This window comes from Oncorhynchus nerka, linkage group LG17 (assembly GCF_034236695.1).
Source record: "Oncorhynchus nerka isolate Pitt River linkage group LG17, Oner_Uvic_2.0, whole genome shotgun sequence".
In the NCBI taxonomy this organism is placed as follows: domain Eukaryota; kingdom Metazoa; phylum Chordata; class Actinopteri; order Salmoniformes; family Salmonidae; genus Oncorhynchus; species Oncorhynchus nerka.
Genome location: NC_088412.1, coordinates 7770115 through 7786867, shown reverse-complemented (window position 1 = coordinate 7786867; position 16753 = coordinate 7770115). Strand labels below are relative to the sequence as shown.

The window sequence follows — 16753 nt, the reverse complement described above, 5'->3', positions numbered from 1 at the left end:
TTCTTTCTCTCTCGGAGGACCTGAGCCCTAGGACCATGCCTCAGGGCTACCTGGCCTGATGACTCCTTGCTGTCCCCAGTCCACCTGGCCGTGCTGCTGCTCCAGTTTCAACTGTTCTGCCTGCGGCTATGGAATCCTGACCTGTTCACCAGATGTGCTACCTGTCCCAGACCTGCTCTTTTCAACTCTCTAGAGACAGCAGGAGCGGTAGAGATACTCTTAATGATCGGCTATGAAAAGCCAACTGACATTTACTCCTGAGGTGCTGACCTGTTGCACCCTCGACAACTACTGTGATTATTATTATTTGACCATGCTGGTCATCTATGAACATTTGAACATCTTGGCCATGTTCTGTTATAATCTCCACCCGGCACAGCCAGAAGAGGACTGGCCACCCCTCATTGCCTGGTTCCTCTCTAGGTTTCTTCCTAGGTTTTGGCCTTTCTAGGGAGTTTTTCCTAGCCACCGTGCTTCTACACCTGCATTGCTTGCTGTTTGGGGTTTTAGACTGGGTTTCTGTACAGCACTTTGTGACATCAAATCAAAGTTTATTTGTCACGTGCGCCGAATACACCTTACAGTGAAATGCTTACTTACAGGCTCTAACCAATAGTGCGGGGGGAAAACGTATGTGTGTGTGTGTGTGTCCACAAATGTCTTGTTAACAAACTATAGTTTTGGCAAGTCGGTTAGGACATCTACTTTGTGCCTGACACAAGTCATTTTTCCAACAATTGTTTACAGACAGATTATTTAACTTATAATTCAGAAGTTTACATACACTAAGTTGTGTGTGCCTTTAAACAGCTTGGAAAAGTCCAGAAAAGGTCATGGCTTTCTGATTGGCTAATCTGACATCATTTGATTCAAATGGAGGTGTACCTGTGGATGTATTTCATACTGTGTGTGTGTGTGTATGTGTGTGTGTGTGTGTGTGTGTGTGTGTGTGTGTGTGTGTGTGTGTGTGTGTGTGTGTGTGTAAGTAAAGAAATAAAACAACAGTAAAAAGACATGTGAAAATAAGAGTAGCAAGGCTACATACACCTGTTAGTAGCAAGGCTATATACAGACACCTGTTAGTAGCAAGGCTATATACAGACACCTGTTAGTAATATACAGACACCTGTTAGTATACACAGACATTAGTAGTATACAGACACCTGTTAGTTAAAGTGATTATGCAGATATACAGATATACACAGACACCTGTTAGTAGCAAGGCTATATACAGACACCTGTTAGTAGCAAGGCTATATACAGACACCTGTTAGTAGCAAGGCTATATACAGACACCTGTTAGTAGCAAGGCTATATACAGACACCTGTTAGTAGCAAGGCTATATACAGACACCTGTTAGTAGCAAGGCTATACACAGACACCGGTTAGTCAGGCTTATTGAGGTAGTATGTACATGTAGGTATGGTTAAAGTGATTATGCAGATATGATGAACAGAGAGTAGCAGAAGCGTAAGAAGAGGGGTTGGCGGGTGGGGAACAGTCTATGACTGGGGTGGCTGGGGTGGCTGGGGTCTTTGACAATTTTCAGGGTCTTCCTCTGACACCGCCTGGTGTAGAGGTCCTGGATGGCAGGCAGCCATCCAGTCATAGACTGTTCTCTCTACTACAGCATGGCAAACAGTACTGGAGTGCCAAGTCTAGGACAAAAAGGCTTCTCAACAGTTTTTACCCCCAAGCCATAAGACTCCTGAACATTGTGTCCCCCCCACCCATCTTTTGCGCTGCTGCTACTCTCTGTTTATCTTATATGCATAGTCACTTTAACTATACATTCATGTACATACTACCTCATTTGGGCCGACCAACCAGTGCTCCCTCACATTGGCTAACCGGGCTATCTGCATTGTGTCCCACCACCCACCAACCCCTCTTTTTCTACAGGCAGACAGCCTGTAGAACCTTTTGAGGATCTCAGGACCCATGCCAAATCTTTTTAGTTTCCTGAGGGGGGGCTTTATCGTGCCCTCTTCATGACTGTCTTGGTGTGTTTGGACCATTCTAGTTTGTTGTTGATGTGGACATCAAGGAACTTGAAGCTCTCAACCTGCTCCACTACAGCCCCGTTGATGAGAATGGGGACGTGCTCGGTCCTCCTTTTCCTGTAGTCCACAATCATCTCCTCTGTCTTGGTTACATCAGCTGATGTAAGAAGTGCTTTATAAATACATTTGATTGATTGATTTATTCTGTCAGGGGATGTAATGAGAGACAGTAGATCTACTCTGTCAGGTGATGTAATGAGAGACAGTAGGTCTACTCTGTCAGGTGATGTAATGAGAGACAGTAGATCAGGTGATGTAATGAGAGACAGTAGGTCAGGTGATGTAATGAGAGACAGTAGGTCTACTCTGTCAGGTGATGTAATGAGAGACAGTAGGTCAGGTGATGTAATGAGAGACAGTAGGTCAGGTGATGTAATGAGAGACAGTAGGTCAGGTGATGTAATGAGAGACAGTAGGTCAGGTGATGTAATGAGAGACAGTAGGTCAGGTGATGTAATGAGAGACAGTAGGTCAGGTGATGTAATGAGAGACAGTAGGTCTACTCTGTCAGGTGATGTAATGAGAGACAGTAGGTCAGGTGATGTAATGAGAGACAGTAGGTCAGGTGATGTAATGAGAGACAGTAGGTCAGGTGATGTAATGAGAGACAGTAGGTCAGGTGATGTAATGATCATAGTAGATGATGACATTATAGTAGATGATGAGATCATAGTAGATGATGACATCATAGTAGATGATGAGATCATAGTAGATGATGACATCATAGTAGATGATGACATCATAGTAGATGGTCCACAGAAGGCTATAATGATAAAGAAACTGTATGCCCATTCCATTCACACAGTGATTAGGCCAAGTCACTCTATCCCAGAAACTGGTCCCCGTACTGTCACTGCGCCCAACTCATGCTGCTATGACACTGTATATACCCTTCAGACTGTCGTTACAATGTCCCTGGCTCTGTGACCGTAGGCCGCCCTCTGTCCTGTCAGTGTGCCCAGCCACCCTGCCAGAGGAAAAAGGCTATGATACTGTATATGCCCTTCAAGCAGTCATAAGGCCACTACAAAGTCTGACTCTGCTCCCTGTACTATCTCTGACTCTAGTCACTGTACTATCTCTGAATCTAGTCTCTGTACTATCTCTGACTCTAGTCTCTGTACTATCTCTGACTCTAGTCACTTTACTATCCATGACTCTGCTCCCTGTACTATCTCTGACTCTAGTCCCTGTACTATCTCTGACTCTAGTCACTGTACTATCTCTGACTCTAGTCACTGTACTATCTCTGACTCTAGTCCCTGTACTATCTCTGACTCTAGTCCCTGTACTATCTCTGACTCTAGTCCCTGTACTATCTCTGACTCTAGTCACTGTACTATCTCTGACTCTAGTCCCTGTACTATCTCTGACTCTGACTCTAGTCCCTGTACTATCTCTGACTCTGAATATAGTCCCTGTACTATCTCTGACTCTAGTCCCTGTACTATCTCTGACTCTAGTCCCTGTACTATCTCTGACTCTAGTCCCTGTACTATCTCTGACTCTGACTCTAGGCACTGTAGTATCTCTGACACTAGTCCCTGTACTATCTAGTCCCTGTACTATCTCTGACTCTAGTCCCTGTACTATCTCTGACTCTAGTCCCTGTACTATCTCTGACTCTAGTCCCTGTACTATCTCTGACTCTGACTCTAGTCCCTGTACTATCTCTGATTCTAGTCCCTGTACTATCTCTGACTCTACTCCCTGTACTATCTCTGACTTTAGTCCCTGTACTATCTCTGACTCTAGTCCCTGTACTATCTCTGACTCTAGTCCCTGTACTATCTCTGACTCTGACTCTAGTCCCTGTACTATCTCTGACTCTAGTCCCTGTACTATCTCTGATTCTAGTCCCTGTACTATCTCTGACTCTACTCCCTGTACTATCTCTGATTCTAGTCCCTGTACTATCTCTGATTCTAGTCCCTGTACTATCCCTGATTCTAGTCCCTGTACTATCTCTGATTCTAGTCCCTGTACTATCTCTGACTCTAGTCCCTGTCCAATTGAGACACACACTGTGCCCTGTGGCTCACATCATAGTAAATCCATCCACAGAAAGAAGGGCTATTAAAATCCTAATGATAACGTTGCTATATGGCCTTAGCCGTCACACTGGCAGTAGGTTATTAGGAAGTTACTGTATTTATCCCTGGTCTCCTTTACTGCCACTAGGTCATTAGGAAGTTACTGTATTTATCCCTGGTCTCCTTTACTGTCATTAGGCCATTAGGCAGTTACTGTGTTTATCCCTGGTCTCCTTTACTGCCACTAGGCCATTAGGAAGTTACTGTATTTATCCCTGGTCTCCTTTACTGTCATTAGGCCATTAGGAAGTTACTGTATTTATCCCTGGTCTCCTTTAATGTCATTAGGCCATTAGGAAGTTACTGTATTTATCCCTGGTCTCCTTTACTGTCATTAGGCCATTAGGAAGTTACTGTATTTATCCCTGGTCTCTTTACTGTCATTAGGCCATTAGGAAGTTACTGTATTTATCCCTGGTCTCCTTTAATGTCATTAGGCCATTAGGAAGTTACTGTATTTATCCCTGGTCTCCTTTACTGTCATTAGGCCATTAGGAAGTTACTGTATTTATCCCTGGTCTCCTTTACTGTCATTAGGCCATTATGAAGTTACTGTATTTATCCCTGGTCTCCTTTACTGCCACTAGGTCATTAGGAAGTTACTGTATTTATCCCTGGTCTCCTTTACTGTCATTAGGCCATTAGGCAGTTACTGTGTTTATCCCTGGTCTCCTTTACTGCCACTAGGCCATTAGGAAGTTACTGTATTTATCCCTGGTCTCCTTTACTGTCATTAGGCCATTAGGAAGTTACTGTATTTATCCCTGGTCTCCTTTAATGTCATTAGGCCATTAGGAAGTTACTGTATTTATCCCTGGTCTCCTTTACTGTCATTAGGCCATTAGGAAGTTACTGTATTTATCCCTGGTCTCCTTTACTGTCATTAGGCCATTAGGAAGTTACTGTATTTATCCCTGGTCTCCTTTAATGTCATTAGGCCATTAGGAAGTTACTGTATTTATCCCTGGTCTCCTTTACTGTCATTAGGCCATTAGGAAGTTACTGTATTTATCCCTGGTCTCCTTTACTGTCATTAGGCCATTATGAAGTTACTGTATTTATCCCTGGTCTCCTTTACTGCCACTAGGTCATTAGGAAGTTACTGTATTTATCCCTGGTCTCCTTTACTGTCATTAGGCCATTAGGCAGTTACTGTGTTTATCCCTGGTCTCCTTTACTGCCACTAGGCCATTAGGAAGTTACTGTATTTATCCCTGGTCTCCTTTACTGTCATTAGGCCATTAGGAAGTTACTGTATTTATCCCTGGTCTCCTTTAATGTCATTAGGCCATTAGGAAGTTACTGTATTTATCCCTGGTCTCCTTTACTGTCATTAGGCCATTAGGAAGTTACTGTATTTATCCCTGGTCTCCTTTACTGTCATTAGGCCATTAGGAAGTTACTGTATTTATCCCTGGTCTCCTTTAATGTCATTAGGCCATTAGGAAGTTACTGTATTTATCCCTGGTCTCCTTTACTGTCATTAGGCCATTAGGAAGTTACTGTATTTATCCCTGGTCTCCTTTACTGTCATTAGGCCATTATGAAGTTACTGTATTTATCCCTGGTCTCCTTTACTGTCATTAGGCCATTAGGAAGTTACTGTATTTATCCCTGGTCTCCTTTACTGCCACTAGGTCATTAGGAAGTTACTGTATTTATCCCTGGGCTCCTTTACTGTCATTAGGCCATTAGGAAGTTACTGTATTTATCCCTGGTCTCCTTTACTGTCATTAGGCCATTAGGAAGTTACTGTAATATCCCTGGTCTCCTTTACTGTCATTAGGCCATTAGGCAGTTACTGTATTTATCCCTGGTCTCCTTTACTGTCATTAGGCCATTAGGAAGTTACTGTATTTATCCCTGGGCTCCTTTACTGTCATTAGGCCATTAGGAAGTTACTGTATTTATCCCTGGTCTCCTTTACTGTCATTAGGCCATTAGGAAGTTACTGTATTTATCCCTGGTCTCCTTTACTTTCATTAGGCCATTAGGAAGTTACGGTATTATCCCTGGTCTCCTTTACTGTCATTAGGCCATTAGGGAGTTACTGTGTTTATCCCTGGTCTCCTTTACTGTCATTAGGCCATTAGGAAGTTACTGTATTTATCCCTGGTCTCCTTTACTGTAATTAGGAAGTTACTGTATTTATCCCTGGTCTCCTTTACTGTCATTAGGAAGTTCCTGTATTTATCCCTGGTCTCCTTTACTGTCATTAGGCCATTAGAAGTGCCACCCTGACCCAGTCTCTGTCCCTGGCTCAGTATTCCAGACAACTCTGGTCACTGCGCTTGGTCCACACTTCCATACCAGATCATCAACACAAGACTATGATAGTGTATATGATCTTGATACTGTCATTAGGTCACTAGAAAGTTACCTTATTATTCCTGGTCTTCTTTACTGTCATTATTGTCCCCGTGTGTATCCCAGACAGACAGCTCTGTCCTTCTATTGTCTCACTGTCCACCCAAAGCTACCACAGGAAGGGACTCAGCTCACACTACAGCCTGAGGAGATGTCTGAGGCTTCTCAAGGTTCTGGGCTGACACTGGGACAACTGCCCCCCATACGCTCTATCCCTCCTCTTCCTGTCTCCCCTTCTCTGGCCAAAGGAGCTGGTCAACCCCCCCCCCCTCTCTTTTGCTCAGACAAGGTGCTGGCCTAGTACCAAGATAAGGTTGTTTTGGAAGATTTTTTGGCATAAGTTGCTGGGACCGCTGCTATCTGTCCAGTGATCCTCCCAACCGTTGCCAAAACAGCTCTAATGAGCTGCTTGGCATAGCTGCAGGCTTAGCTAGCACTGTTAGCTGCCTATCAACAGATGGGATGCTGCTTAGAAGGCCAGCATCCCGGAGTCACCTCTTCACTGTTGACGTTGAGACTGGTGTTTTGTGGGTACTATTTAATGAAGCTGCCAGTTGAGGACTTGTCAGGCATCTGTTTCTCAAACTAGACTCTCTAATGTACTTGTTCTCTTGCTCAGTTGTGCACCGGGGCCTCCCACTCCTCTTTCTATTCTGGTTAGGGCCAGTTTGCGCTGTTCTGTGAATGAAGTAGTACACAGCGTTGTACGAGATCTTCAGTTTCTTGGCAAATTCTCGCATGGAAAAGCCTTCATTTCTCAGAACAAGAATAGACTGACGAGTTTCAGAAGAAAGTCCTTTGTTTCTGGCCATTTTGAGCCTGTAATCGAACCCACAAATGTGGATTCTCCAGATACTCAACTAGTCTAAAGAAGGTCAGTTTTATTGCTTCTTTAATCAGGACAACAGTTTTCAGCAGTGCTAACATAATTGCAAAAGGGTTTTCTAATGATCAATTAGCCATTTAAAAGGATAACCTTGGATTAGCTAACACGGCGTGCCATTGGAACACAGGAGTGATGGTTGCTGATAATGGGCCTCTGTACGCCTATCTAAATATTATGATAATGGGCGACTATGTAGATATTCCATTAAAAAAGTCGACCGTTTCATTAACAATGTCTACACTGTATCTCTAAAAACTTTGATGTTATTTTAATGGCCCAAAAAAAAATCACTTTTATTTCAAAAACAAGGACATTTCTAAATTAGCCCAAACTTTTGACCGGCAGTGTATATGGAATATAAGTCAAAAGGTTGGACACATCTACTCATTCTAGGTGTTTTTTTTTATTTCTACTATTTTCTATTTACTATCTATTTTCTACATTGTACAATAATAGTGAAGACATCAAAACTATGAAATAACACATATGAAATCATGTAGTAACCAAAAAAGTGTTAAACAAATCCAAATATATTTCACACCTGTTAATTGAAATGCAATCCATGTGACTACCTCATGAAACTGGTTGAGAGAACTCCAAGAGTGTGCAAAGTTGTCATCAAGGCAAAGGGAGGCTACTTTGAATAATCTCAAGTATAAAATAACACTTTTTTGGATGCTACATGATTCCACATGTGTTATTTACCCACAATTCAGTTGGAGGGCCGGGCCCCATCTTGACAACGATGAGATTTGTATTTTTGTTTTTTTCCCGCAATTTTACACATTTTGCCATAGGGTGGAGGGAAATGTTTTCCGTTTTTAATATGATATCTGAGTGAGAGTGACTAACAAAATCAATGGGGGCCCCCCTGGACCATTCGACCAATGCTAACTGATCATTAATCACAGTGAGGTGTAATGTAATGTTAACTGATCATTAATCACAGTGAGGTGTATTGTAATGCTAACTGATCATTAATCACAGTGAGGTGTATTGTAATGCTAACTGATCATTTGTCACAGTGAGGTGTATTGTAATGCTAACTGATCATTAATCACAGTGAGGTGTATTGTAATGCTAACTGATCATTAATCACAGTGAGGTGTGTTGTGATGCTAACCGCTCATTAATCACAGTGAGGTGTATTGTAATGCTAACTGATCATTAATCACAGTGAGGTGTGTTGTAATGCTAATCACTCATTAATCACAGTGAGGTGTATTGTAATGCTAACTGATCATTAATCACAGTGAGGTGTATTGTAATGCTAACTGATCATTAATCACAGTGAGGTGTATTGTAATGCTAACTGATCATTAATCACAGTGAGGTGTATTGTAATGCTAACTGATCATTAATCACAGTGAGGTGTATTGTAATGCTAACTGATCATTAATCACAGTGAGGTGTATTGTAATGCTAACTGATCATTAATCACAGTGAGGTGTGTTGTGATGCTAACCGCTCATTAATCACAGTGAGGTGTATTGTAATGCTAACTGATCATTAATCACAGTGAGGTGTATTGTAATGCTAACTGATCTTTAATCACAGTGAGGTGTATTGTAATGCTAACTGATCATTAATCACAGTGAGGTGTGTTTGAAAAAAGTCTCAGAGCAGAGCATGGCGCTGACGTGTGTCAGACCAACCGATACTTGCTTAGTCTCTCTGCATCCCACCAATAAACTGTAATCATTAGATGCACTGGGCCAGTAGGGCTTTGGACAAAAAAGTGCACTATTTAAGGAAAATGGTGTCATTTGGGATGCCTACGTTGACCTGTATCTTACAAGCTTAAGAAGGACTAAGTAATCAATTAACACAAATAAGACCTAAAGGAATCTTTTGTAAAGGAGTCAAATATAAAGGAATCAGATATAAAGGAATCAGACCTAAAGGAATCAGATATAAAGGAATCAGATATAAAGGAGTCAGATATAAAGGAATCAGACCTAAAGGAGTCAGATATAAAGGAATCAGATATAAAGGAGTCAGATATAAAGGAATCAGACCTAAAGGAATCAGACCTAAAGGAATCAGATATAAAGGAATCAGACCTAAAGGAATCAGACCTAATGGAATCAGACCTAAAGGAATCAGATATAAAGGAATCAGACCTAAAGGAGTCAGATATAAAGGAATCAGACCTAAAGGAGTCAGATATAAAGGAATCAGACCTAAAGGAGTCAGATATAAAGGAATCAGACCTAAAGGAATCAGATATAAAGGAGTCAGATATAAAGGAATCAGACCTAAAGGAGTCAGATCTAAAGGAATCAGATATAAAGGAATCAGACCTAAAGGAATCAGATGTAAAGGAATCAGACCTAAAGGAATCAGATATAAAGAAATCAGACGTAAAGGAATTAGATGTAAAGGAATCAGATATAAAGGAATCAGATGTAAAGGAATCAGATATAAAGGAATCAGATGTAAAGGAGTCAGATATAAAGAAATAGGTCCTTTATAACTGTGATGTGGTACTCTGTCTACTGTACATCTCTACACACACACACACACACACACACACACACACACACACACACACACACACACACACACACACACACACACACACACACACACACACACACACACACAGTGTATGACTCCTTAATCAATCACATTTCATAGCTGTAATCAGCGTGGACATGGACATGATTCCCTCTAAAGGGTGGGCTTTACTCAGCCTTGTCTCAGGGTATTAAGTTGGTGGTCTGTTGATATCACTCCAGTGGTGTGGGGGCTGTGATTTGGCAAAAGGGGGGGGGGTATATCCTGCCTGGTTGGCCCTGTCCCGGGGTATTGTCTGACGGGGCCACAGAGTCCACCGACCACCCCCTGTCTCAATCTCCAGTATTTTTTATTTATTTTATTTCACCTTTATTTAACCAGGTAGGCTAGTTGAGAACAAGTTCTCATTTGCAACTGCGACCTGGCCAAGATAAAGCATAGCAGTGTGAACAGACAACACAGCATAGTATCTATGCTGCAATAGTCTGTGTGCCGGGAGGCTAGAGTCAGTCTGTCCTATCTGGTGTGATTCTCCTGTCTTATCTGGTGTCCTGTTTTATCTAAGGTATGCTCCCTCTAATTCTCCCATCTCTCCCGGAGGACCTGAGCCCTAGTATCATGCCTCAGGACTACCTGGCCTGATGACTCCTTGCTGTCCCCAGTCCACCTGGTCGTGCTGCTGATCCAGTTTAAACTATTCTGCCTGCGACTATGGAGCCCTGACCTGTTCACCGGACGTGTTATCTTGTCCTGGACCTGCTGTTTTTGGACCTCTCTCTCTGTCTCTCTCTCTCTGTGTCTCTCTCTCTCTCTCTCTCTCTCTCTCTTTACCGCACCTATTACAGACTACAAAGGGAAGCACAGCCAAGAGCTGCCCAGTGACACAGCTGATCGTGGACTTCAGGAAACAGCAGAGGGAGCACCCCCCTATCCACATGCGCTGACCAACTGGCAAGTGTCTTCACTGACATTTTCTACCCCTCCCTATCCGTGTCTGTAATACCAACATATTTTAAGCTGACCACCATAGTGCTTGTGCCTAAGAACACTAAGGTAACCTACCTAAATGACTACCGACCCGTAGTACTCACGTCTGTAGCCATGAAGTGCTTTGAAAGACTGGTCATGGCTCACATCAACACCATTATCCCAGAAACACTAGTCCCACTCCAATTTGCATACCACCCCAACATATCCACAGATGATGCAATCTCTATTGCACTCCATACTGCCCTTTCCCACCTGGACAAAAGGAACACCTATGTGAGAATGCTATTCATTGACTACAGCACCATAGTGCCCTCAAAGTTCATCAATAAGCTAAGGACCCTGGGACTAAACATCTCCTTCTGCAACTGGATCCTGGACTTCCTGACGGGCTGCCCCCAGGTGGTAAGGGTAGGTAACAACACATCCGCCACGCTGATCCTCAACACAGGGGCCCCTCAGAGGTGCGTGCTGAGTCCCCTCCTGTACTCCCTGTTCACTCATGACTGCACGGCCAGGCATGACTCCAACTCCATCATTACATTTGCCGATGACACAACAGTGGTAGGCCTGATCACCGACAACAACGAGACAGCCTATAGGGAGGAGGTCAAATAACTGGCCATGTGGTACCAGGACAACAACCTCTCCCTCAACGTGACCAAGACAAAGGAGATGATTGTGGACTACAGGAAAAAGAGGACGGAACATACACCTTGGACCGAGCCACGCCCCCATTCTCATCGACATAGCTGCAGTGGAGCAGGTTGAAAGCGTCAAGTTCTTTGGTGTCCACATCACCAACAAACTAACATGGTCCAAGCACACCAAGACAGTCGTGAAGAGGGCACGACAAAACCTATTCTCCCTCAGGAGACTGAAAAGATTTGGCATGGGTCCTCAGATCCTCAAAAGGTTCTACAGCTGCACCATCGAGAGCATCCTGACTGGTTGCATCACTGCCTGGTATGGCAACTGCTTGGCATCCGAGGCGCTACAGAGGGTAGTGCGAACGGCCCAGTACATCACTTGGGGTCAAGCTTCCTGCCATCCAGGACCTCTATACCAGGCAGTGTCAGAGGAAGGCCCAAATAATTGTCAAAGACGCCAGCCACCCCAGTCATAGACTGTTCTTTCTGCTACCACACTGAAAGCGGTACCAGAGTGCCAAGTCTAGGCCCAAGAGGCTTCTAAACAGCTTCTATCCCCAAGCCATAAGACTCCTGAACATCTAATCAAATGGCTACCTAGACTATTTGCATTTGTATGTGTGTGTGAGTGTGTTTTTGTGTCTGTGTGTGTGTGTGTGTGTGTGTGATGTCTCTGGTGTGTGTGTGTTTGTATGTGTTTGTGTCTGTGTGTGTGGGGGGGTGTGTCTGTGTGTGTGTGTGTGTTTGTGTGTGTGTGTGTGTGTGTGTGTTTGTATGTGTGTGTGTGTGTGTGTCTGTGGTGTGTGTGTGTGTGTGTGTTTGTATGTGTGTGTGTGTGATGTGTGTCTGTGGTGTGTGTGTGTGTGTGATGTGTGTCTGTGGTGTGTGGTGTGTGTGTGTGTGTGTGTGTGTGTGTGTGTGTGTGTGTGTGTGTGTGTGTGTGTGTGTGTGTGTGTGTGTGTGTGTGTGTGTGTATGTGTGTACTATATATTTCTGATTAAAATAAAACATTCCAACGATACAACTATGTCTTTTTCATCTTTTCTCTTCATGTTTTATAGAAGTTGATGTGTTTTGATGTGTTTTGATGTGACAAATCCTTTCACTCCTTTTTATACAACATCACATCACTATAACTAACATGTAGATCAGTTGAAGTCACAAGTTTACATACACTTAGGTTGGAGTCATTAAAACTCATTAAAACTCATTTTTCAACCACTCCACAAATGTCTTGTTAACAAACTATAGTTTTGGCAAGTCGGTTAAGACATCTACTTTGTGCCTGACACAAGTCATTTTTCCAATAATTGTTTACAGACAGATTATTTAACTTATAATTCAGAAGTTTACATACACTAAGTTGTGTGTGCCTTTAAACAGCTTGGAAAACAGATTGGCTAATTTGACATCATTTGATTCATATGGAGGTGTACCAGTGGATGTATTTCATACTGTGTGTGTGTGTGTGTGTGTGTGTGTGTGTGTGTGTGTGTGTGTGTGTATGTGTGTGTGTGTACTTAACTCACCAGCTTGCGTTGACACCAGCCACAGACGCCACACAGAGCCACTAGCCAGACAGTACACACTGTGACTGCTAGAGACACCAGGAGCACACTGAGGGACAGGGAGCCTGCTGGAGGGACAGAGAGACAAGGTTGGAGAGAGAGCGAGTGAGTGAGAAAGAGAGAGAGAGAGAGAGGTGGGGTAAGAGAGAGTGGGAGGTGGGGTAAGAGAGAGAGGGAGGTGGGGTAAGAGAGAGAGGGAGGTGGGGTAAGAGAGAGAGAGACAGAGCGAGAGATAGAAAGAGAGAGAGAGAGAGACAGAGAGAGAGAGAGAGAGAGAGAGAGAGAGGTGTGGGGTAAGAGAGAGAGTGAGATAGAGAGAGAGACAGAGAGAGAGAGACAGAGAGAGACAGAGAGAGAGAGAGACAGAGAGAGAGAGAGAGAGAGAGGGGGGGGGTAAGAGAGAGAGCGAGATAGAAAGAGAGACAGAGAGAGAGACAGAGAGAGAGAGAAAAACCTGAGTCTACGCCTTCACTATGGTGAATCACTAAAACAATACAGAAATACACTACGGAAAAAGAAGGAACAGCATGTCAGTAATCAGCTCAATGTAATGGAAGAATCCATAGACTCTAACCACTTCTGGGAAAATTGGCAAACACTAAACAAACAACAACACGAAGAATTATCTATCCAAAATGGAGATGTATGGGTAAACCACTTCTCCAATCTTTTTGGCTTTATAACAAAGAATAAAGAGCAGATCTTAGAATCAACTATTAAAGACTTCAATTACATTGAATGAGTTACAGGACAAAATAAAAACCCTCCAACCCAAAAAGGCCTGTGGTGTTGATGGTATCCTCAATGAAATGATCAAATATACAGACAAAAATTTCCAATTGGCTATACTAAAACTCTTTAACATCATCCTTAGCTCTGGCATCTTCCAATATTTGGAACCAAGGACTGATCACCCCAATCCACAAAAGTAGAGACAAATTTGACCCCAATAACTACCGTGGAATATGCGCCAAGAGTAACCTTGGGAAAATCCTCTGCATTATCATTAACAGCAGACTCGTACATTTCCTCAATGAAAACAATGTACTGAGCAATGTCAAATTGGCTTTTTACCAAATTACCCTGCACACCCTAATTGACAACCAAACAAACCAAAACAAAGGCAAAGTCTTGTCATGCTTTGTTGATTTCAAAAAAGCCTTCGACTCAATTTGACATGAGGGTTTGCTTTACAAACTGATGGAAAGTGGTGTTGGGGGCAAAACATACAACATTATAAAATCTATGTACACAAACAACAAGTGTGCGGTTAAAATTGGCAAAAACACACACATTTCTTCACACAGGGTAGTGGGGTGAGACAGGGATGCAGCTTAAGCCCCACCCTCTTCAACATAGTTCTCCCACTTAAAAAGTTGAGAGAGGCCTGTAATTTTCATCAAAGGTACACATCAACAAAAAAAATCCAGAAAATCACATTGTAGGATTTTTAATGAATGGTGGAAAATAAGTATTTGGTCAATAACAAAAGTTTATCTCAATACTTTGTTACATACCCTTTGTTGGCAATGACAGAGGTCAAACGTTTTCTGTAAGTCTTCACGAGGTTTTCACACACTGTTGCTGGTATTTTGGCCCATTCCTCCATGCAGATCTCCTCTAGAGCAGTGGTGTTTTGGGGCTGTTGCTGGGCAACACGGACTTTCAACTCCCTCCAAAGATTGTCTATGGGGTTGAGATCTGGAGACTTACGAAGCCAGTCCTTCGTTGCCCTGGCGGTGTGTTTGGGATCATTGTCATGCTGAAAGACCCAGCCACGTTTCATCTTCAATGCCCTTGCTGATGGAAGGAGGTTTTCACTCAAAATCTCACGATACATGGCCCCATTCATTCTTTACTTTACACGGATCAGTCGTCCTGGTCCCTTTGCAGAAAAACAGCCTCAAAGCATGATGTTTCCACCCCCATGATTCACAGTAGGTATGGTGTTCTTTCGATGCAACTCAGCATTCTTTGTCCTCCAAACACGACGAGTTGAGTTTTTACCAAAAAGTTATATTTTGGTTTCATCTGACCATATGACATTCTCCCAATCTTCTTCTGGATCATCCAAATGCTCTCTAGCAAACTTCAGTCGGGCCTGGACGTGTACTGGCTTAAGCAGGGGGACACATCTGGCACTGCAGGATTTGAGTCCTTGGCCCGCGTAGTGTGTTACTGATGGTAGGCTTTGTTACTTTGGTCCCAGCTCTCTGCAGGTCATTCACTAGGTCCCCCCGTATGGTTCTGGGATTTTTGCTCACCGTTCTTGTGATCATCAACAAGTTCAAACAGGTGCCATTAATACAGGTACGGTGTGGAGGACAGAGGAGCCTCTTAAAGAAGAAGTTACAGGTCTGTGACCAAATACTTATTTTCCACCATCATTTGCAAATAAATTCATAAAAAATCCTACAATGTGATTCTCTGGATTTTTTCTCTCTCATTTTGTCTGTCATAGTTGAAGTGTACCTATGATGAAAATTACAGGCCTCTCTCATCTTTTTAAGTGGGAGAACTTGCACAATTGGTGGCTGACTAAATACTTTTTTGCCCCACTGTATATCAACGAATTGGCGCGGGCACTAGAAAAGTCTGCTGCACCCGGCCTCACACTACTGGAATCCGAAGTCAAATGTCTGCTGTTTGCTGATGATCTGGTGCTTCTGTCACCAACCAAGGAGGGCCTACAGCAGCACCTAGATCTTATGCACAGATTCTGTCAGACCTGGGCCATGACAGTAAATCTCAGTAAGACCAAAATAATGGTGTTCCAAAAAAGGTCCAGTCACCAGGACCACAAATACAAATTCCATCTAGACACCATTGCCCTAGAGCACACAAAAAAACTATACATACCTTGGCCTAAACATCAGCGCCACAGGTAACTTCCACAAAGCTGTGAACGATCTGAGAGACAAGGCAAGAAGGGCCTTCTATGCCATCAAAAGGAACATAAATTTCAACATACCAATTAGGATTTGGCTAAAAATACTTGAATCAGTCATAGAGCCCATTGCCCTTTATGGTTGTGAGGTCTGGATTCCGCTCACCAACCAAGACTTCACAAAATGGGACAAACACCAAATTGAGACTCTGCACGCAGAATTCTGCAAAAATATCCTCCGTGTACAACGTAGAACACCAAATAATGCATGCAGAGCAGAATTAGGCCGATACCCACTAATTATCAAAATCCAGAAAAGAGCCGTTAAATTCTATAACCACCCAAAAGGAAGCGATTCCCAAACCTTCCATAACAAAGCCATCACCTACAGAGAGGTGAACCTGGAGTCCCCTAAGCAAGCTGGTCCTGGGGCTCTGTTCACAAACACAAACACACCCTACAGAGCCCCAGGACAGCAGCACAATTAGACCCAACCAAATCATGAGAAAACAAAAAGATAATTACTTGACACATTGGAAAGAATTAACAAAAAAACAGAGCAAACTAGAATGCTATTTGGCCCTAAACAGAGAGTACACAGCGGCAGAATACCTGACCACTGTGACTGACCCAAACTTAAGGAAAGCTTTGACTATGTACAGACTCAGTGAGCATAGCCTTGCTATTGAGAAAGGCCACCGTAGGCAGACATGGCTCTCAAGAGAAGACAG

The 16753-nt window shown here is 43.1% G+C and overlaps 1 protein-coding gene across 1 annotated transcript in view; it reads right to left on the bottom strand.

The window, feature by feature from the left end:
* The window catches only part of LOC115124304 (synaptotagmin-7-like), a 264926-nt gene that overhangs the window by 217728 nt on the left and 30445 nt on the right, over positions 1-16753 (bottom strand). The window contains exon 3 of the mRNA XM_065002754.1: positions 13097-13203. Within this exon, the coding sequence (XP_064858826.1) occupies positions 13097-13203 (107 nt within the window). The remainder of the gene's footprint in view (positions 1-13096; positions 13204-16753) is intronic.